Raw genomic sequence first — 22,528 nt, 5'->3', positions numbered from 1 at the left:
ATAAAGTGAGATGTTCCAGGAGATTTGTAAAATGATTGCTTGGTATGATTCATAATTATCTCAATGATTTGGCATTGTTTCACACAGACATTAGTCTTTTATCCTACAATTGAATAAGTGCCTAATGGGGGAGAAATCACTTTTTCCTATTTTTTTCTTAGTCAAGAAACTGCATTGATGTGATGGTTGATGCCATCTCTTGCTTGGTAGCTCTACTTCTTGTCATTGTAATTATTTCTCACATACTAATGAAAATTATTTAAGGGTCTGTATTTATAAAGCTTTTGCTCTTCACTTACTGTTTTTTCTGCATCACCAAGGTTAAAAACCATCTTGATGTTCAAGAGAAAAAAACCCCAATGTTTTAAACTTTGGGTCTAGACCTCCTCAACTATGTTTTTTTGCCTAAATCTGTACAAAATTTGAAAGGTGGGCAGTACTGTGGAGTCAGAGCTAATAATCGAAGAAGACAGTCCAACTTTAATAAATAAACAGATATAGATAAATAGATATATTTGAAATGTTGTCTGAAATACCAAAGAATCATTAAAGTATGCAGCCTTGCACACATAATTTCAGTGCTAAAAACAATAAATATCAATGAAATAATAGAGATTGCCAGTGTGAGAGAGGATGCTTCTGTTGCAAATGCATTGCTGCCTGTTCCCATGCTCGTGCTCAGAGGAGGGGAATTACCCTGCTCAGGTGCCCGGCTGACCTTGGCTGCCGTGCCCATGCTGGGAGAGTAATTTGTCATGGAAACAATTTGGGGATAATCTGCCATGGACTCCTGATAAGCTTCCCTTTCTAGTTTCTTTGCCATGACTGTCCCACTTTTTAGCCAAAGACAATGTTTTTGCTTTTATAATGAAGGCTCTGCCCTCATGATGTTCCTCTCTTCGCCTCCTCCTTTCTGACCTGTTCTCCTGCGATTTCTTCCATGGCATTTCTTTTGTATTTGGTGTCTTGTTTGGATGCTTCCAACTAGATTGTTGTCTTTGAACTTCTTCAGATTGATGTACATGAAAATCCACTGGAAATTGGTGAGGAGCTCATGAGGATTGCTGATACTTATTTTAGATTATAGTTATAATTTTTTTTCCTTGCTTTAGTGTCACCCAAAGAAAATACAGTTTAAATAAGTTACTACCTGTTTCGCTTGTCTGGATTTGGCAGAATCATGTCTTATAGAAGAGAAGTTTAATGTAAATTATATATTCTGTAGGCTTATCTTTTATTACCAATAAATTAGCAGTGAATAGAAGCTGTTCCTTGCTGGTGGCTCATCCTATCTTTCCTGCTTCTGCCTGACAGCATTAGTACTTCTGTTATTGTAACTCCAGTCCTTGCAATTATTGTAAAAGTAGTTAAATGAAGCCTGTACTTCGCTCAGCTTTAAATTTGCAATGAATATTTTTTTGTGCAGGATGACTCCTTTATTGCCAGATCTGGCTAAGGCGCTGAGGCCCTGAAAGCCCAGTTCCACAATGCTCTGACATTTATGGAGCAGCGAGCGCGGGCGCGGTACGTGACGGGCGGGGGAAGCAGCAGTGCTGAGCGCCGCGCCCGCAATCGGAGCTGAAAGAGGCGCATGAGTTCACTGCAGCCATTCCACCCTGGGCCCTTCCCCTGTCACATCTCATCCACTCGATGGGGTCAAGCCTGGTCAGCACTCAGATGGGAAACCTCCCTGGAAAACCAAGTGCTGAGGGAAGCCGGGCACAAACTGTGTTTCTCTGCACAAACTAGCACCCTGCCCCTGGGTCAGTTGTTAGCACCGTGCTATGTTTAATCCATGTGTGATGGGGTTTAGTTGTGGCTTCTGGTTTATTGGAAAGACAATGCTGTGTCTACAAGTAATGATACAGGGGGAAAAACGTTATGGAGAAGTAATTTTGGTAGGCGGTAGACAAGGAGTGGTTCCAAGGCACAAGGAGGTTTGGGAGGCCTTGCAAGTCTGGGTTCTGAGTCTCTGTCAGTTTTCTGTTTGCTTTTTCCCCATGAGAAAAAAAGTATTTATTCACCTTCTGAATATCACTGTGATAGTGTAGAGTGGAAACTTGGTTGGGGTTTTTCTGCTCCAAAATAGCCTCCAGAAGGGCTTGGCCATTCTGCTTGGCCACTGTCACCAACGATAAAACAAATATTCACGTATTTTGAAAGTTTGACTTTGTCAGTGGTGATTTTCTGGCTTTTCAAATAGTGAAAGTTATAAAATGACAAGAAAAGGTGGGCTTCACTTTGTGGTGCAGGACTGATCGCTTCTAAATGAAATTGCTTCAGAGTGAAAATTTCCAAGACAGGATGAAACATGAAGAAAACACATTCCTGTTCATGGAAAAAAAAGTGGGTAGAGAAATGAATGAGTAACTTGGGAGCTTCATACCTATTGAATTTTGTTGTGTAGAGAAGTAATAATTTACTTAGAAAATAGGAAAAGTTTGAAATCTTCAAGTGCCAATGTTGATGCTTGTTGAAAATGTAAGAGCTGTCAATACATGCTGGCAGGTTGTGGGGCTGATCAGGACAGGAAAGGACAGTGTCAGGGTGGATAGAGCCCTTCTCTTCCCAGGGGATCATGGGGCTTAAGGTTTGCTGAAGCATTAACTTCAGTTTCAGATGATGTTTCTAAGATATTTCCCATTCTTTTTGAGCCTTGACTGTTCGTCATTAAAGATAAAATTACTTTTCATCATTAAAACAGTAAAATTACCACTGAAAATACATCCTGATTCTGTATAGCTGAGGTCTTGGCAATTGGATATATTTCAGCGCATTTTAACTTTATTCAGAAGCTAATTTAAGTAATATCTTTCTTTGTTAGATGGAGATGCAAAGCCCTATATCTGAGAGTTTCTGAATCTGAGGTTTCCAAATAAAAATGAAGATCAAAGTTTGGGAAGCTGAAGTACACTTCTAGAGTTTCTGGCTTTATTGTATCAACGTACAGTAGCAATACAAAAAGAACAACTGAGAAAAATGGAGCCTTTCATGTACCCAGTGTAGCTTTTATTGTGGTGCTCGATCTGAGGAGATGTGTTACCACATCAGGAAGAGCATCAGCATTTGTTCAGAGTTAAGGGATAGGTAGGGGCTTGTGACTGAATTGACTTCCCTGCCTTTGTCCTTGTGGATGGGGGAGAAGCTCGAGCAGAGTGGTTCTGTGGTGGAGCCCTGAGCTGTTACTGCCATCTGATACAGGGTTTCTTTTGTCTGGCAGTTGAATGAGTTGAACCTGGTGGGAAAGGAGAGTGAAGGAGAATTTTAGTTTAAGGAGAGTTCTGAATATGCAGAATTATTTAGCACATTTATGTTTTTCTCGGACTAAATGGGCTTTCCTCAAACTGTTGTTTTTTAGAACAAGCTACTGCAATATCTACCAGTGATACTGAGAGTTGAAATGTATCTTTCTTCCATCCACACACTGACTGCTTGTGTGCTTGGCTCCATCTGGAAAGGATATAATTGAATCCTTGTTTGGCTTCTTTAATTATTTCTTTGCAAAGTCTTTGGCTGGGAATTTTGCCACTTACAATACAAATATTCAAACCTAAGAGCATAAACTGTGCTTTCAAAGAGCATTTTTGTAAACCTTTTATCATTTGGAGGTTTTTCAAAAGAGAACATGAGACCTTCTCAATGAACATGTATTAATTGTTTAAATCCCCAGAGAAGATTTTGTTTCCTTGCAGGTTGGCTGTAGTTGCTAATTAACTTTGTTAATTAGTCATGCTATAAGGATGAAACATGCTTGATTAAAAATAAATAAAATCATATAGCAACAAAGTGATGCTACTGTTTTTTCCTATTTAAAAACAAAGATTAAAAAAACGAGATTAACTGTGAAGCTGCATGTCAAATGTTCTTTACATTTGAAACATCTGAAAGACTAAAGCAGCTAAAAGCTTATTATTTTTGCAGCTCAATCATAGTAAAATGTTTATTCAGTTGTAATACCATGTTAGAAATGGGGGCTGAGAGTAGTCACTGAAGGTGCTGCCTTAAGCAGAACTGAGATGGTGGATAATAACCAGAGGGTTTATTTGGTCATCCTTAGACATGAAGGTCCTGGTTCCCTCCTGTCATCTATCTCATATGAAAACTTCCAACACTGTGAATTAGTTTTAAATGCTGAGAACTGAGATGGTGGATAATAACCAGAGGGTTTATTTGGTCATCCTTAGACATGAAGGTCCTGGTTCCCTCCTGTCATCTATCTCATATGAAAACTTCCAACACTGTGAATTAGTTTTAAATGCTGTTGGCTTGTAAAGGGAGTCTGGCCACATCCATTGTCAGTCACACCGGTGCGTGTTTGTGAGCGGCGGTGGGAAATGGCTCACTGTGGGCAATGGGCCACGTGCATCACTAACAGAGCTCCTGGAACAGTCTTGGGGATGACTGTGGTCCACAGGCACGCTGAGCTTCTGCCACACATCCTGCCCAGAGGAAGGTACCCATCTGCATGGGCTGGCTGGGTGTGCACAGCTCCTTCACCTGGGGGGTGCAGGTGGGAGGGAGGAAGCGGGAGCATAGAGTTTGCTTGCCTCGAAGCTGACTATTTGTAGACATTGTTGGAACAGATGGCTCATCTGTACCCACTAAGGCACATTTTTTCCCCTCTTCTACATGATAGGCTGGTTTCTTTTTCATTTTCTACTATTGAAAAGTGGTTCTGTTCCTCACAGCAGCAATGTTATAAACACAGTTTGAGAATGCCTGTCTTTGCTGTCTTTCACTGGGTAAAAATTGCTGAGAAAACCTTTCTGAATCTCATCAGGGATCTTCACCCAGACAAGGAAGACCTGGCGTCATTGGAGAAGCCCTCTTTGTGAATGGACCTTGAGGGGAATTTATTCTAGTAAAATTCCAGAAATGTGGAACTGATTCCATGTTGGAGTTAACATGGAGAGAGGGAAGTAGGAGTATTCCTGATGTAGGAGGCATAGCTAAATAAACCTCTCCAGACCACTGGCAGGAAATGTATGGAGGAGTGGTTTGTGGGGGGGTTGTTTGTTTATTCTCCCCCCACCCCCCACATATTTTCTCATAAAATATCTTTAGGCATTTGTTTTGCAATTAAAAGGTCAAAACCTCCTCAAAGGGAATACTTGCTTTTTCCACTAGAACATATTAGGGCACTGAAGCAGTGCAAAAATGCGAGGGGCTATTTCCAGCAGATGAACTAAATCCTTAAAATAGGATTAACCAGTTTTGTAATTTGCCTGTGATAGTATCTGAGCAAGGATGGGGGGAAGTGGTACGTGTCTTTTAGAAGCTGTGTTTAGGACACCTGTGTTAAGGCTCTCAATGCTGGACTCTCAATGCCACTTCTCAATTTTCCATAATTTTTCACATGTGCCAAAGATCTTGATACCATGCTGGAGAACACAAACCCAACTTCTACGGGGCTGTGGCTGTATCATCTTCAACTTTTGCTGATATTCCATGGTTTCAGCATCATCCCTGTTTACAGATCAGGATTTTGGCATTGCTTGGTGCTAATCTGATAACCATGATTGTTGGCTGTGTGGGGAATGCTGAGGGGTGCAGCAAGCATGTGGGGGCAGGTGACCAGCAGAGAGACTCAGCTTAAATACCACATCTTCTGCCGAAATGGAGAGAGGGGATTGGTGCAGTGACCCAGGCATACACTGAGCTGTGGCTGAGTGACAGGAGTGCTGTCATTCCACAGGAATTAGGCAGGCATGCTCAGATTTTCCTCATCAGGAACAGTTCCTGAGAAATGGTTTAAAGGCTACTCTTTTTTTCTGCTCATTTGGGAATAAAATACCATAGAGTTATTTTCCATGCTGGATGAGAGTGGCCCGGTCAATGATAGGAGCATTTACAGAGCCTGGGCCCTAATTCTGCCCTGACTTGGCAGCTCTGTGGGTCTCTGGGGGATGGAGTTGCCCCAGCCCATACAATGGGAAATTATCTTTCCTTTTCTATGTATGCTAATCACTACTTTTCATTCCTTTCTTACAACTTTTCAGTGTATTTGAAAATGTGTTGTGGTTGCCAAATCCTTAATTAAACAAAGTAATTATTAGTTGAGTCGAGCCAAACATTTGTGTAAGGATCTTATATGAAAAAGGTTAATTAAAAAAAAAACCCTAATAATTCAGTAGTTGCAAAATGCATCACAGTGTGTTTAGATATAGAATAGATGGTTTTAATTTCAATTTTATGCATATATTTATTGATGATGCAGCAGCCTTCTGGCATGGGTTAATATGGTGCAGAATAAAGCGGATGGGCAGGGCTATAGGAAAATAAATAACACAATATGATTTGCACAGTCTGTTTCTATATCACTGGCATGATGAGCTACTTTGTTGTTTGAATGAAGCAAATGATGTTTGGATTCAGCTGATTTATTGACAGCTCTGTCAAACTGCCATGAAATGAAACAATAATGCAGCCACTAAATACTGCAGGGGAACACGGGGAGGAGAGCAGGGCCTGCTGGGGGTTACCCCAGCGATGTGCAGGAATGCTGCCCCGATGGGGAAGGCACTGGAAACTGAACTGCTATTCACAGGCTTTTCTTTCCACAGGGAGAAGCTGTCTGTGGCTCGGCTGCAGCGGGAAGTTGCCCAGAGTAAGAGCGAAGGAGCCATGGTAAGCTGTGCCTACTCGCTGCTTTGCAATTCTTGTCTTGCTGCTTCAGGCACATTTGGTCTGGCTGGAGGTGGTCACCAGAGCATCAAGGCTGTCTTGGACACAACAAAGGGTTGCCAATGATGTATTCATAAATGTGAAGGAACTCAAGGCTTTGCTTCCTTGGAAAAGCCACGATAGAGAAAAGCTGCTTCATTTTTCTGCTGATGGTCCTTACTGGAATTGGAAGCAAGGCAAGCACAGAAAGGCAATTTCTGATGAAAAAGCAGTAGATTTACTTGCCTATTAAATCTTAGCCAACCACAGAAAAATGGAAGAACACAAGCATGGAAGCTTAAAAAAACCCCTCAATCTGATAATTTTGTAAATCATGTAGTGCTCCTTGTATCTTCATTTTTCATGTACCAATTCATGAGATTAGCCTTGTAAGCAAAAGATGAAATGGCAGATTTTTGGTTAACCGCAAACCTCAATTTATAGAGTGCCTTATCTCTTCAAAACAATTTTCTTTAGGAGCCAACATGTGCTGAGTGTGCTTAATTACTTAATATCTGAGGAACTGCTCCCATCTGTTAAAGAGTTTGTTTGTCCCTATCTTCAGATAAAATGTCTTAAGCTTCCATGGGATAAAGCAGACCTGTTCAAAAACCTTCAAACCCAAACTGTCCCCTTGAACATACGTGGAAGTACCACTGATCTGAGTGAGTTGCACAGTTGGCCATGAAATACTTTGGTCCCAAGTTTGTTTAACTTAGTGGGGAGCAGCTGTAGAAGGTCTCTGGGGATGGGGTGCTCTGTGAACTGTGTGATGCAGGGTCCTTAAAATGCCACCAGCCTCCAATGAGGGCCATTTATAAATCCTTAGTGATTAATACAGTGATGTGAGATTTGGAGGGACCTAAGTGACAGGTGAGAGAAACCAGCTCTGAATCTGTTCTCACCATGGCCCCAGATGTGCCCAGCTCAGCTGTGGGAGCCACTGCCCTCTCCCATCCCAACAGCACCCCAATGTTCCTGCCCTTGGGGTCTGCAGCGTGGCTGGGTTGGCCACAAGGAGAGTTTCTGATGGGGTTTAAGCAGTTGGGAAGCCTGGCCCGTGGGTAATGTGTGTGAATGGGCACAGAAGTCCTGGAGGAACTGAGGAACAAACTTTTATCAGGTAAAGTTGCAATCCAAAAGTCTGTGACTGAGATAAAGCTCCTGCTGCCTCCAGGAGAAATTGTGCCTGAGGAAGAATGGCAAAGATCAGGCATTGGATTTGCAACTGCATTTTAGTTTTCAGTGTAAATAAATGTCAAAATCTGGGAAGAGCTGTTTACTCTACTTGAAATATTTCCTTCAATTTTTTTTTTTAAACTAATTCCCTTGGAGGCATAGCAGTAATATAATATATTGAGTGTAAAATATCCTTAGTGGGATAATCCAAGGCTATATGAAATGAGCAATACTGATTAACCTTCTGGAGCTGGTAAGGCTTTTGGTATGTGCACCCACCTTGTGGTCTCCTCTCTTGACTGTCAGACACTTCTTACATCTATGGGGCTGTGGAATAGATCACTTCTCCCTGCTAACCAGGGTGTAATTTTGTATAATTTGTTGAGAGGCCAAGTGTTGTAACCCATTAGGAGCTGACAGGGAGCTCTCCGGGGGTGCAGTCTTCCCCCAAGGTAAATACTGGGTAGTTTTTCCCCTCTTCCCTGAGGGGTAATATCCACAATTATCCCGCAACTAGAGCCGAGAGCTAGCGCGCCTGTAGAGACGATTGCTTTGAAGCGGTTGATGTATGGAAAGTTCTTTGTGTCTTAGAGCTGGTGATTTTAATATGCAACACAGCAGTCATTAATTAACATTAATGAACTTGCGGGGCTGTGAGCAGTGTGAGAGCAGCAAGGGTCTAGGGGCTGGAGTACTTGAACCCAGGGGAGGCCAGGGATTAAGAAAGTCGTGTAGCTGCGTTCCCAGGGCGTGCGGCGAGGAGCCGGCTGCGCATGCTGGGTTTGGAGCACACACTTCACAAACATCCACAGCGAAATTTCGGCCAGGGATTCCGAGCCAGCAACCCTTTGGCAAACGGCGGGGCTCCCTCCGGAGCAGCGCTGGCTGCCAGCAGCCTGCCCGCCGGGTGCCCAGCCCATGTGCTGCTCTTTTTGGTGTGATGGACATCCCCCGGGGCCAGCGCCGGCGGCGAGCAGGCTGGGCAGGGCCACCAGCCAGCCGCAGGGCGCCCGAGGGCTCGGCCGGGCTGTCACCGGCTGCGACTCAGGATCAAAGGAATGGCACCCCCGCAGCCTCCCTGCCAGTGACAGGCCACAGCTTTATTTAATCACTAATTAGCTAATCGCCTTTACTCGCTCCCATTTTCTTTTCGTTTGTTGCGCTGGTTAGATTGACACGAAGGTTTTCACGGGACCAGCTCCTCCACTTTGGAAGGGCACAGGTGACAGCACATGGCACCTTCAGTGCCACCTCCAGTGCCTTGCTCGGTCTCGTGGAGAGCATTTCTTGCAGTGAGAAGCAGGGCAGGGAGCACGGGGAGCTGCCCTGCATCCCGGGAGCTGTGCAGGGCATCACACAAGCCTTTGGCAGGGTGGCACCTCATGTAATACCTGCTAGCATTTCCTGCTTATTTAAAAAACCCAAACTGTTTGGGTTTTGCTGTCACAGATCGGTCATGAGGGTAAGAGGTGACTGCTTTATGTAAGCCACACTCACTGTTAGGGTGAGCAGAGTCAGAGAGCAGGGAGTGTGTGCCCTGTCCCTGTATGTGCTGGAAGGATGTAGTGCAGTTGGTTATCCCTGTCCTTCCCACTTGGGTTCACCCAGCACCCCAGGAACCGCTGCAAGGTGGACACGTGCATAAAACCAGTGACCAACAAACACAAAGCATGTGCTGTAGAAGCTACTTACACCATGGTGTCTTTGCTCAAGAAATGGGTCTGTGCATCTGAATAAATAACATCTGGTGAGTGATGACGAAGTGCATGTTTATGAGGAGAGGTTTTTCTGAGGCTGAAGCTCAGGCAGCGTGTGCTGCGTGGTACCAGTGTGTGAGACCCACAACACTCCCCAAAAGAATTGGGCTTTTGATATGTCCCAGAGTCACAGTTTTCCTGACTGATTTCTTACTGGAAGGTACTGCAGAAGATGAAAGGAAGACACTTCATTTCAAGATAAATGTTTATCACCAAAAATATACAAGTAATCTTGTAATATGTTTTTTCCATATGATTGTATGGAAAATCTGATACCTCATATATTGGATGGAGTATGTATTTATGACTTACTTGAATTGTGAACTGAATAATTCAGGCTGAATACCTGACAATTGCTCAGGTTTCTTCATTTTATGAACCACCATCAGTAAATATTGATTGTTCATTATTAAAATGCAGAATTTCTTACTACCAATCCATCCCTTGAAAGTTTCAGCAGCACTGAGCCAGGATTGCTGTTTGGCTCTTCTGGCACTCATGGTCTGTAATTTCATAGTGTGCATGTTTACAATTTTCTTAGTCATGTCTTTTCTGACTCATCAAGGATGACTCTTTGTAAAGGAAAAGGAGATCATCAGTTCATCTGTTTACACTTCTCACTGCATTTGGTGGGGTCTGTGCAGGTGTCTGTAGTGACAGAGATCCCATTATTAAAATAAGCAGCTTTCAAGGCAAATCACAAGTTTATTTCAAAACATGCTGAAGACTGAAAGCCACATTAGTCATCAAAGTATTTTTTTTATCTTTGAAGTGCATGACTTAGCACCTTTGGACACAAAACATGACCAGGAAAAGTATTCATTTTTGTGAAATTTTCTTAACAGTGAACAGTGCCAGGTTAGGAAAAATATAAAAAAAATGCTGCCACACTTAACATGGCAGAGTTTTTGTGGCAGCATAAGTGTTATTTTAGCAGAAACTAGTTTAAAAGCCTAAAATGAACCAAAAGTATACATAATGACATCGTGTTTTGATAACTTGGATTCATTTAATAGTTACCCCCAAAAAAATGGTTACTTTTTTTTTGATATCTCAATTTGTATCTGTCTTATACAGTTTTGTTAGTTTGTTCTTCCCATCCAGATCCTTTAATTTGACTCTGTTTTCCATTAATTCACTGGCCTGTAACCTACATAAAAGAAATTGTACCACTCTGGCAATTTAACTGTGAAGGTTAAAGTGGGATGATACTGCCTTTTATAACTACACGGTTTTCACTTGGGGTGGGCCCTAGGCTCTGATTTACCATGTGTCCTTTAAGTGATGCAAAGTGATTATCATGGGCTCTTCCTGGTACCCGTCTATTCCACACCTGCACCCTTTTGTTGAAAACACACCATGTTAAGTGAATGTGAGGTCCCCACTGAATAGGTTTCCACCCTCCGGTAATCCTTCTGCATTAGATTGATTTATGAATGTATCAGATTCTTTGTTAGCATGTAAACCACTAATTAATTTAAAGCTCTCTGTGGAAAAATTAAAGCCCTGGTTAAGGCTTTCAACAGGCTCAGATGGTGCTAATAATGGAAAAACAAGTTATATTATTGAGTTTTGATGTGATCAGCACAATTCTTGCTTTACAAACAGTTTTTGCAGTAAAACAGTGGAGACTGCAAGTTTTTTAAATAAAGAGTGGAAGAAATAAAAAAGAAAAAGCATAAAAAACCCTCACAGTGTCAGTAAGATGTCCCATTATTATAAGAAACTGAGTCACTTCTGCTTGTTACAACTTTCTTAAATGTAATGGGTTTGGGTATATGTAACAGCCTCTTCAAAAACCATGGGAAGTCCAAACCACTCTTGTTTCCAGATTGAAACAGAAGTTGTAATCAGCTTTGAAAAGATCTGCCTCTTTTCATCAAGCTCTGCCAAACCGGAATGTTCACATGGAGATGGATGTGTTGAAGTGCAGAAAAGGTCTTGACTGAAATTGCATTGAAGTCAGTTGAAAGTTTGACTGTATTATCAGCTTTTCCAAACTCCCAGGGGGGTTGTATGTAATTTCTGTCGCTTGCTCTTTTGCTCAAGTTCAGGCTTTTAGCGTGGGTGCTAGTTTTTGGTGAGGAGAAAGAGATCATACCCCAGCTTGATGGTGCTTTGTTGAGCTGAGTGAAATGAAGATAGAAAGCCAAATCTTGTTTATTTCTTTTTTCCTTGTAGGAAGCTGAAAATGCACAGTTATAGAGGCAGCCCGTGACTGTAGGAAATGGTGCCTCTCCTGGGAGCTGCATTTACCTCTGCTGGTGCTCAGCTCTTGCAGGGCACTGAGACTCAGGCCACCATCCCGGCCCTGTGGTCAGCACCGCAGCTGACATTAATGCTGCCCCATTAATCAGCTAGCAGGGAGCCCTCTGAGCAGCAGCAGGGTCAGCGTGCTCAGAGCCCCAGCTCCCAACATCTGCACTATGTACCAGCTTTTTAGGGAGGAGGGGGAATGCTGAGGTTGCTCTCCAGCCAGGGTGTTACAGATGGCAGCACAATGTCCTGCCACGAGCGCAGAGGCGCTCGCTGTCACCAGTGTGATGAATCCCTGCGAGCCCCTCCGGCCGTGGGGAAGGCTGCTGTTGCAGGAGCACCCGGGTCATTCAAAAATAGAGGATATTTAGTAATAAATGAAGTGTTAAAGATGAGATATGAAAGGCTAAATTGTCTTTCCCACCTTCTGGGTCCTTACGTTCTATGAAAGCTACTATCTGTGCTTTAATTAGAAAGTAGCAGAGAGAGAGAGGCAAAGTAGCTGTTTTGAAATGTCTCCTTGAATATTAAATATCCTAAGCCAGAAAGAAGCAATCTGGCCCTTGTGCTGCCCTCTCTGTGAAGCTTTGTATTTATACACAGATAGCCCTGCTGTCTGGCTCCTTTTTCTGAGAAACTTCACCATATAGTCCTCATGGAAACTCAGTGACATTAGTTGTAGTTTAGCATCAGTAATGATTATTGAAATTCTTTACAAGCCTGGTTTAATGCTCCTGGACCTTATTAGTTTTTCATACTTCATTAGGCCAAATGTCCTCAATCACAACTTTGCAGTTTTATCTTCAGTAGTTTTAAAATAAGACCTTATGTCCTGGATGCTATTTGTTGTTTGCTTCAAATTTGCAAATGCGTGGATATTTTGAAGTTCTGTATTTTAAAGCTTTTACGAATGTAAGTATTCTCTATGATTTAAGCTGCTGACACCTTCAGCAGTCACCTTCCAACGGGAGCCTGATTGCCTCTGCTCAGAGCCGGCCGCCCTTCAAAGCATGGGTTGCCCTGGCGTGGCTGATGAGTTTCAGAGAGCTGTGTATCCGCCGGACTCCCCGCTGGCGGTGATTCCCGTGGATTTCCTCGCAGCGCGGCCGGGTCGCGGCCGGGCGCTCCCCGCTCCGCCCGCGCGCCAGGAGAGGGCGCTGCAGCCCCGGGAAACGCGCCCCTGGAATTCCCGGGGCTGCGGAGGGGCGCTTGGAGCTCTCCATTCCAAAGGCAGCGATGCTCCACCCGCCGCTTCGGTGGCTTTTTCCGTAGGCACCGGCTCGGAAAACCCAGCACTGTATCCAGAGGAGCAGCAATAAGTTTTTTCCCCGCACCGAAGTGGTGTCTCTCTCTCTTCAGCAAGTATTTAGTCAAGGTAAAAAAAAGTCAAACAGAATTATGTAAAACTCACTGAACACTGAAAAAAACCCCAAACCAAACAACAACAAAAAAACCCAACATCAAAATGCATTTATATAAGGTCTGAGAGGAAAACAGAGGCAATCGGTAGAAAGCATGTCATATCACCTAAACTGCCCTCCAGTAGAAATTGCCATTTATAGGTAACAAAGGCAGGAGATGTGCAAGCGCAGAAAGGGCACAGGCAGTGTCATAGCATCCATGGGTGTATGGAATATTGAAGTGGCAGTTGGCTCCAGCGTGAAGCAAATCCTGCTTTATGACTGGAAGCAGATGGATCCTGCTCCAGGCAATACCTCACTGCCTAATGGGGGTGATGCGCCCATGCACTAATAACAGTGAATTGCAGACATTTTCATATCAAAGGTTAAGCTCTGCAATCCTGAGCTCCTTCAGGCAATGGCAGGAGCTGACTCGAGTAAGTCACACACTCACTGGATTAATATTTTTGCAAGGGTGACCTGAATAAGGCCACCAATCTGCAGGCTGGAAAGGCAGAACATTTATGGTTTCGTTTTAGCTCATGCAAAAGAGGGGTCTCAGGTAGGACTGAATTAATCACAACATCTAAGGATGAGGAAGAGAAAAGGTGAATGTGTGCACTGGGCCAAGAGTTTGAATTTTATGCAAACTAGGAAGGTAAATTTATACAGATTAATGGTGGTGAAACTGGTGTGGTATACTTGGTGTCACAACTTTTTTCTTGAAGTAGCCGGGGAAATTAGTGTATTATAAGAAGTAAAAGAAGTCAATAGATTTTTGTTGGGCTTGGTTTGTTTGGTTTATTTTTTGGTGGCCTGTAGTTAAACTGTTACTGTAGAATTTATACTACTTGCCAGCAACTGCTTCTGTAAAAGGTCTGTTTCCATTGTTAGTTTGGAGAACAGAGAAAAATCCCTTAATTTATCTTCTTAAAACTTTTTTCAAATTTTATTTTCTAATTAAAAATTTTGATTTTTTTCCCCCCACTTGGGGCAGAAAAGGTTACCAGGAGGGAGAGAAAGTTCCTGTATAAGGAAGGACAAAATTTATATACCAAGGGTATTGCTCAGTTGTACTGCATCTCTTAATTTCCCATTTATTTAAATTCATGCAGTGTTCTTGAAGCTTGTTCTGTGAAGTCAGTGTTGACCCTTGGAACAAGTCAGTTCAAGCAGTGCTTTAAATTGCATTTGAGAGTGAAAACTCTTTGTTCAGCATCCAGCCCATGGGGCCCTGATCCATACCTGCTCCACAGCACCAAGAGAGCAGGGTAAGGTTCTGCTGGTTGTCTAGCTCCCTCTGGGCAGGGACACAACACAGGTATATTGAAAATAGTCTGTTGGGGGTGAATTAAAGAGAGACAGCAGAAATTCAACAGGGAAATTTCAACAGGGAAAAACTGTTGGCCCATTTCTGACCACCAAACACTTTGCTGGTAGACAGGAAAACTATTTACTGCTCATCTGAGCAAGATTTGGACTTTCTATTTTGGACAGTATTTTGTGCCATTAAGTCCCATGAGCTTTTTTTTTGTTTTTCTCTTGGCAGAGCATAATCACATCTCTCTGCAACTTCTCTCCAAGATTTAAAAGAAATATTAAAACATAGTAAGGAAATAATGTCTTCCTGTACTAAACATATTTAACTTTTTACAGATCCATATAACTTGAGCAATTGTGGCTCTTCCTGTCCTTTCCCTCCCAACTCCAGTCTCATAAACATTAATTCAGTTTTTGCTTTGTCAGGAATTTGCTTTTACATACTTTCTGTTTGTTTTGGCTCCGTGTCCATTGCATTGTGATAAGGCATCTTTTGATATTCTATGGGATCTTTCATAATGAAGATCTCATGACATAGTTTTCCAAGTCTGGAACTGGTGATCAGACTTGCTTGCATGTCCTGCAAGAGGAGACTGTCTAGACTGTGGGAATGACTGTGATGTTTGGATTGTGTTATTTCCATACCACTTGGCCTGATGCACTCTGTAGTTAGTTTGGAAATTAATGAAAGTGCCAGGCCTGGTACAGGGCCTTACCTGGCTGTGAAGTGGCTTTCCTTCATTCTCCAAACTGCATGGAAAAGTTGTGCATTCTGTGTAGTACCTTGCTGTGTGACTGTAAATAATGAGGTGCCTAAAACCCCTCTTCACTACATTCATTAAGGGTCATGTTCTTTAACTTTGGTGTCCTACAAGGCCTGTAATTACCTTTGCCACCTGAACCCTTTATAATCTTGGGAAAGGTTTAATTTCTGATCTAAATAGCTAATTTGTAAAACTAGATTTGTTCTGACTCTTTTGCTGGTTGTCTGTGTGGGTAGTAAACTCTTTGGGGAAGAGGCAGGGTCTTCTAAATAGTGCTGGTTGATGCTTGGGCCCTGGAGTGCTGGTGTGCCATGAACAGTCACAGCCCAGGGGCTTGGAATGAACACTGAGAGGGGATTTGGCCAGTGTGCACTGTTCACACAGCTGTCATTGTGTAATTACATCTTTATGATGCACATTTGTGATTGGCATCCATGGTGACGTTGCTTATTTAGAAGTACTTTCTGAGTGTTGGAAAAAAATCATTATCTCTTGGGAACATCCTGTTCCTGGTGGTAAGTATTAAAAAGCGCCCTGTGGCAGTGGCTGGCACAGTTTTCCATTTAAGAAACTTTTTCCATGGGTGTCTCTAGAGGAGCAGGTCAGAATTTCCAGGTGCTTGTTGGAAATCTTGAGTTATGAACTACTTCCTGATGTCATTCATAATTAACCACCTTAAAAGGGAAAACTTGTGATGCAGGAGATATCGTCAGAAAATACATGCACAAAATGGGAAGCTGAAAATTAATTTCATGCTAAAACTAGCCTTTGAGAGTTGCCAGCTCTCATAGTCTAAAGGCAGGTTCCCAGTGCTTGTATCTTCCATCAGTGGATAAGGGGAACCTGTTCACAAAGAGGTGGGAGGAGATAAGTGGAAGTCAAGGTGTGAAGACCGCATGTGATCTAACACACATCAGAAGGAAGAGCTTGAGAAGGAGCACGAGCAGGTGAGCAGAAATTCTCTTGTGAACCACAAGAAACAAGAATATCAGCTCTGGAAATGTGTTTAATATGTAAAGGGAGACAGAAAGGAGAAACTTTTCTTAGTTTTGCTCTCTCCATGTAGCTACTGACTACAGCTCGATGCCTGGGCAGGAGCAGGACCAGCAGTACTCGATGGCATTGGTGCCCATAAACCTGCAGCAGCTGAAGCTGAGCCAAACCTTTGTGCACCTGATTCCTGGGAACCCAGCTCTGCTTGTGGGGTCATTTGCAGCAAGGGTGGTTCCTTAGCCCCATTTAGACAAGTTTGTTCATATTTCTCCTGGGTTGAATTTGATGTCAAACTTGAGGGCTTGAGCGAGTGACAGGATTTGTTTGTTTTAGTAATATATTGCAGGAGTCCCCAGAAACATTAGGGAAGAGCAAATTTCCTGTTCTGTAAATGTGCAGCAGAATTTATTTCTTGCCAAAGCTTAAAGACTATATAATTACAAAGAGTTTGCTAAGCCACTCTTCATACTCATTGTACCCAGTGGGCTGTACCCAGACTGGCATGGCTGGGATTCAGGAAGCCTCTAAAGCCTTGCTGAGCTGCCCTGATTCAGGGCAGAGGGGTCACTCCCCTGCTTGTACAGGTTCTGCCCCAGTGAAGGACAAGGGAGCTATGTGTGGAAATGATCTGAAACCTTAGTGTGCTGACCAAAATGTACTAAGAAATTCAGACTGCCTCTCCTGACTCCTGTTTCGGTGCTCTGCATGGCAGAAAATGCACATGGAAAGTCCTGAGTTTTAATTATGTGATTATGTGTTTTATTGTCCAGGAGCAGAACTTCTGCTCAGTCTCATAACTGCTGATTTTTTTCAACTGGTGCTGAAGGTAGAAGTGGCAGAAGAGGGGAGAGCTGCACTCCAAGGTTCTAGTAGTTAGTATTTTCTGTAGAAAAAGAAACATAATTACCTTTTTCTCTTCAAGAATATCAAGCTAACACTTACAATTGTCAACACTCACTATTAAGTTGAAAAAACCCAGATTTTTTAATGTCTTAAATGAGATATGTATGTGACTATGTGCTATGAAGAGATGAGGATAAACTAGAGTTAAATCCCATAAAACAGTTACATCCTATGTATAAAGATTAATGAGGACATGAAGACCAGAGAAGAAAGTGTCAAGAGTTTTTATATCTGTTTCTGACCTTCAGCTGTACAAGTGTATCCAGGCTACTTGTTCTAGTAAGAAAGGGGTCTAAAGGAGTAGAGCCTCTAAAGGCTGGCACTTAGAGTTGAGCTGAATTTCGTCTCTGGCAACACAAACAAAAATTCAAATGGACCTATTACTGAAAAGCGACACTGCAAAATTATATCAGGTGGAGACAAAATCTTTTAATTACTCCATTTTCACCAGCGAATGAATTAAAAACTGCATGAAAAAATTGTTATTTTATTTTTTCATGTTCTGCCAGGTACCAGACTTTCAAACTCAGGCTGGCCCCTGAAAGTTGAGTCAGTTCCTCTGAGAGTGTGTGTTGTCAGCACTAATAAAGGTTTTGCAGTGGCAGCTCTGTTAAAAATACCATAGAAGATGTGCCAGCTAACAGAAAAACCACAGCATTTCCCTACTGCCTATGGCAGTGCCTGCAGTGCTAGGGGGTGAATATGGAAAAGAGACACATTTGTCAGAAAACTAAAGCAGTAGGACTCTGGAATTCATGCAAGGAACAGCTGAGTAAATAAGGCATCTTTTTTTGCAGTTACTTACCAACAATAAATGGACTCTACAAGTGGACACAGAAAAACTGTAATAAGATCTGACATGTTCATGAGGAATGCTGTAAAGAGCCTGAGGAAAAGAAATGCTGTATGGGAAGGTAGCAGCAAAGTAGTGATGCCAGACGTGTTGAATGTGCCAGCTGAGAAAGGCAAATATAAGAAAATTTTGATATATCCCAGATCTGTGGGGATCTGATGGCAGTGCAGACTGTTCTGAGCACATCTCATGACTGGCATACTTAAGTTCTGCTTCTCTCAGCCTCACAGATTTTCTTTAACCTTAGATCTATTTCAGTTAACTCCTTGACATCCTATTTATTAGCAGGAAATTCAAACACATTAATGAGAAGTGGAGAAAGTGAAAAAGCCCTAATACTCCCCAGAATCAGGGCAAAAAACCACATACTATCATAGCCTGTGAGTAAATCCCAGAGCTTCCTGGAGCACCAGAGTTCCCCTGACCAATCCATTAAAGCCAAATAAAACTCTCAGAAGTGTGTTTTTTCCTAGTGCTTATCCTGTGTTTATCCTGCTGCCTTAGCTCCTATCTCACTAACACAGATCCAAGCGGGAAATGCTTGGTTCAGCCCTGTGCCCATTTGTTCTGTGAGCATTCAATCCTTTAGAAAAGAAACCATTTATATCATCTAAAGGCCACGTTGGTCAGTTACAGAGGAGGCAGGCACACAGGCACTGCAGATAGGCAGGAGGCATTTAGGATGTGGCTGTGGCCCTGCTGGGGGTTACTGTCACCCCAGCCTGGGCTGGGATTATGCTGCTGCTCCATCATCTGCTTCATTGCACCACCCACCAGGTTACTTCAAAGCCCTTCTGGGGGCTCAGTTAAGCCTTGCCTTGTTCCTGTGCTGAGCCTCAGGCAATTCTCTGCTGACTGGAGAGGCTGGTGACCTCCAGCTGCCGATCAGGAGGGATCAGTCTGGAGCATTGACCTTGTCTACCAGCACAGCTGGATCTAGAGGAAACCTGGTGGCTGGGCCCTCCTTGTTACTCGTGCTCTGGGCCTGTGTCCCCCTTCACTGCACACTTCAGGGAGTGTAGCAGTAAATACTGCATTGCTTCACATGAATTCCATAGGTTAAAATCCATTCCAGGTGTAAAAGTGCAGCATGAGTGACATATTGCCTTTCATTGACTTTTTTAGCCATCCCTTTTCTTCTGCCATTTCACAGCCTGTGTTTTATTTCTGCTGGGCACTTGTCCACTGCAACAAGTTCCCTAAATGGACAGGCATCAATGTTTGAGAAATCAAAGTCCAGCATGACTATGAATTCATAGTCTTCCATTCACTCCTCTGCCCCTACTCTGTCTGGCCTTCATAGCCTTTGTAAGTATGCAGAAAATACTGTTCTGTGGTAATGTTTACATAGGCACTTACTGAAATATTGTTACCTGGTTAAAAAGAACTTAAATCTTCTGAGTCTGAGCTGACCACTGTTCATGGAATTATCTTATATAGACACTCCAAACAATGCTGACAGGACCTGGAAAATGCCTGACTTTTTAAAAACCCTTTTGTAAATCTTTCTTAGCTGTGGGATACCCTGGTTTTCAGAGCTCAAGGATTCCCTTCACTTCCTCCTCGAGTCTATGTCTAGTCTGAAATTTCATCCAAACTGACAGCAAATACCTGTTACTTAGCTATAAAAGAAACCAATGCCACATCAAAAATTAAAAGTAATCTCAGCAAGTGCAAGTGTGGAAATTAACCTAAACCATGTGGCCTAAGGCTCATCTTGTGCACCTACACAGAGCACAGTTGTTGCTGTAGGTAACAAAAAGTCCAAAGACCTTGTACTTGAGTGAGCTTCAAAGAAATCTTCTGGTTCTTGTTGCAAGACTTCTGATCCAAGAGGAAGTTTCTGCTTACCAAATATAGACAATATCCCACGAGGTCAGGCATATTCTTGAACCTGGATCCTTCTTGGACCTGGGTTCATTTATTTCTTATCTTTGCGAGTGGGGAGTTCACTCCCATGGCCTGTTTGTTCAAATAAATCTACTAGAAAGTGCCTGAGAACCTTGCTCAGAACATTCAGCTCCGAACTCTCAGAGCTTGTGAAGTATTTAGGTGTGTAAATGCAGGCTATAACTGTGTTACTAGTTATGTTTTGGTGCCAGTATCGTTCATTCATAGATACAGTTTTGTTCTTATGAAAAACTCAAGTTCCAAAACCTGAGTTCCATTTCTGTGAGCTGGAGCTTTTGTTTTGTCAGACAACTTTTCCCCTTCTGTTTTCTGCATTGCTTCCTTCCCTTCAGGAAATGTTCAAGAATTGCAGATCTGACAGAAAATTGTAGGACAATCAAACAACTGACACTTTTCTGGCCCATGTGGGTTGGCTCTTGCAAGTTGTTCTCTACACACACTCTTGTGTGCTGTTTTATGGTTCAAACACCATTATTATAAAATTTCTGGAATCAAACAAGTGGGAAACATAGAGAGAGGGGATTTTTGCTTGTTGGCAACTGAATTTAAAAAGGCTCTTTGTAAACAAGTTACCTTGGTTCTAAAACTTTGTTTCTAATAAGAAGATATTGTATACACCCAGTATAAAAAACCAAACAGCTTTAAAAATCTTAATGTAAAGCAAGTCATCTTACCAAAAAAAGCATGTAGCAAAGGGCTTGAAATTATAATTACCCATTGTAATCTAAGATGTTTCAGGGAATTTTTTTTCCCTTGTATTATTTAGCAGTCCCACTGTTTCTAATTTTGGTATTGACAGAGTTTTTTACTTCACACTTTTGAATACTAGGTATTCATATGGATTATGTCTATCTTAATAGAGTTTGCAAGTTTTTATTTGAACTTGAAAAACATTTCATTATGTTTAATTTAGAGAAATGAGATTTCTTTAATTGCTGTCTGTAGAAGCTATTAGAAGCTCAATTACGTTTGCAAATTCATTTTTAAAAGTGTTATCATTTAAAGATTACTAATTTAAAAAAAAAATCATGACCTGATTATGTGGGACTTTCAGGTTCATTAATAGTATTCTCTCTACACCCCTCCAACAATAAGAAAATAATGTTTAAAATGGGGAAATGAATTATGCTAAGAACTGAAGCAAGTTTTCAAAATTGGGCTATGAATTGCGAATTTGAATAAATAGCAATAGTTTTATTAGGGAGACAAGATTTTCAAAATATGTATTACTTGCCTACATTCACCATTGCAGATGTGACTCAGAGATGAGCTTTAAGAAGCTGAGAGAATGATGGCTGCTGGGGTGCAGATGTTCCACCTGTATGAAGCCTACCTGTGCATGTGCTGCTGTCAGGGGCTGTGTGAGCTCTGTGTCTGTAGCTGTGTCTCCAGGACAGGTGCTAAAAGAGGTCCACAGAGTTCACTTCAGTCTATTAATTTCTGGAAGACTATGAGGGGGAATTTTTGGTATTTAATTTCTTTTCCCAAGGTGACTCCAATTTTGTGTGGCCTGCCATTGGGTGTTTCACAGAATTAAAGAGCTGCTGGGTAGTCAGAGCTCCCTTTTGGAGCACTGGCTGTTCACCACAGCTCCTGGAGGGGGTGGGCAGACAGTGGTGCTTGCTATCCAGCTCTGAGCCAAAGGGTTTTATGAGTTATTTAATTTATTTTTTTCCATGTAAAATAAATGTTATCACAACTCCAACTATATATACAGTACTGCTGGTGTAATAGCCTGCCTAATTCAGATTAATTGTAGGCTTGCAATGATAAAGGAGCTTCAGCTCAGCAGTTATTCTGTGGCACAAATGCAATTAAAACCATATCAATGCAGTATAAATAATGCTAAATTAAGTTGCTGTCCTTCCACATGGTGGCAATTTTGAGCTAGTGCACAATGAAAACTAGCATCTTATTTTGTTCAGAAGGAGTAACTACGCCAAGAAACAGTTTCTAATTTCCTTGAATTGCTCTGGAGCAGTGTTATCACCCAACAATATGAAGTGTGTAAACTACCCTCACCAAAATATTACTACTACTAATAAGGAGTATTTCCTGTTTTGTTATTTATTCATCTTAGAAGCAAGCAAAGCTTGAGGTTTATATCTGAAACTCACAGGATACATGTGCTAGTCTGAGATGAAGCCAAAGAGACAGATGTGCTAGTATATAAAAATTTCATAGTGGAAAATAAATGATTTGCTTCAAATTATTTAATTTTAACTGGTTTCAAGGCATTTTTAGAAACTTCTAAAACAAATTATTTAGTGTCAGTTAGATTTTCCTGGGTTTTTTTTAGGCAGCCTGTCATTCTGGGAGCAGAATGCTGTTCTAAAGAACCATCATTTTTTCTTACTGGTAAGAAAAAGCTAGAAGACACCAGCCTAAAATTAGGATACTGCTTTTTATACTATTTATATCTTACTGTTGCAAAGCTGTAGCAGGAATAAATTTAAGGAAAATGGTTACATCATAAAATAATTGGGGAAAAAAAGTAGAGGCTTAATATAAATCAAGGAAATTTCTTCC

General features: G+C 42.0%; 1 protein-coding gene across 1 annotated transcript in view; it reads left to right on the top strand.

Annotated features, from left to right (window-relative positions):
- The window catches only part of NCKAP5 (NCK associated protein 5), a 334,856-nt gene that overhangs the window by 131,163 nt on the left and 181,165 nt on the right, over nucleotides 1–22,528 (top strand). Inside the window, exon 3 of the mRNA XM_069021208.1 lies at nucleotides 6,564–6,627. Within this exon, the coding sequence (XP_068877309.1) occupies nucleotides 6,564–6,627 (64 nt within the window). The remainder of the gene's footprint in view (nucleotides 1–6,563; nucleotides 6,628–22,528) is intronic.

Source organism: Aphelocoma coerulescens, chromosome 7 (genome assembly GCF_041296385.1).
Source record: "Aphelocoma coerulescens isolate FSJ_1873_10779 chromosome 7, UR_Acoe_1.0, whole genome shotgun sequence".
Taxonomy (NCBI): domain Eukaryota; kingdom Metazoa; phylum Chordata; class Aves; order Passeriformes; family Corvidae; genus Aphelocoma; species Aphelocoma coerulescens.
The sequence above is the reverse complement of the archived record's forward strand: the minus strand, read 5'-3'. Positions and strand labels throughout refer to the sequence as shown.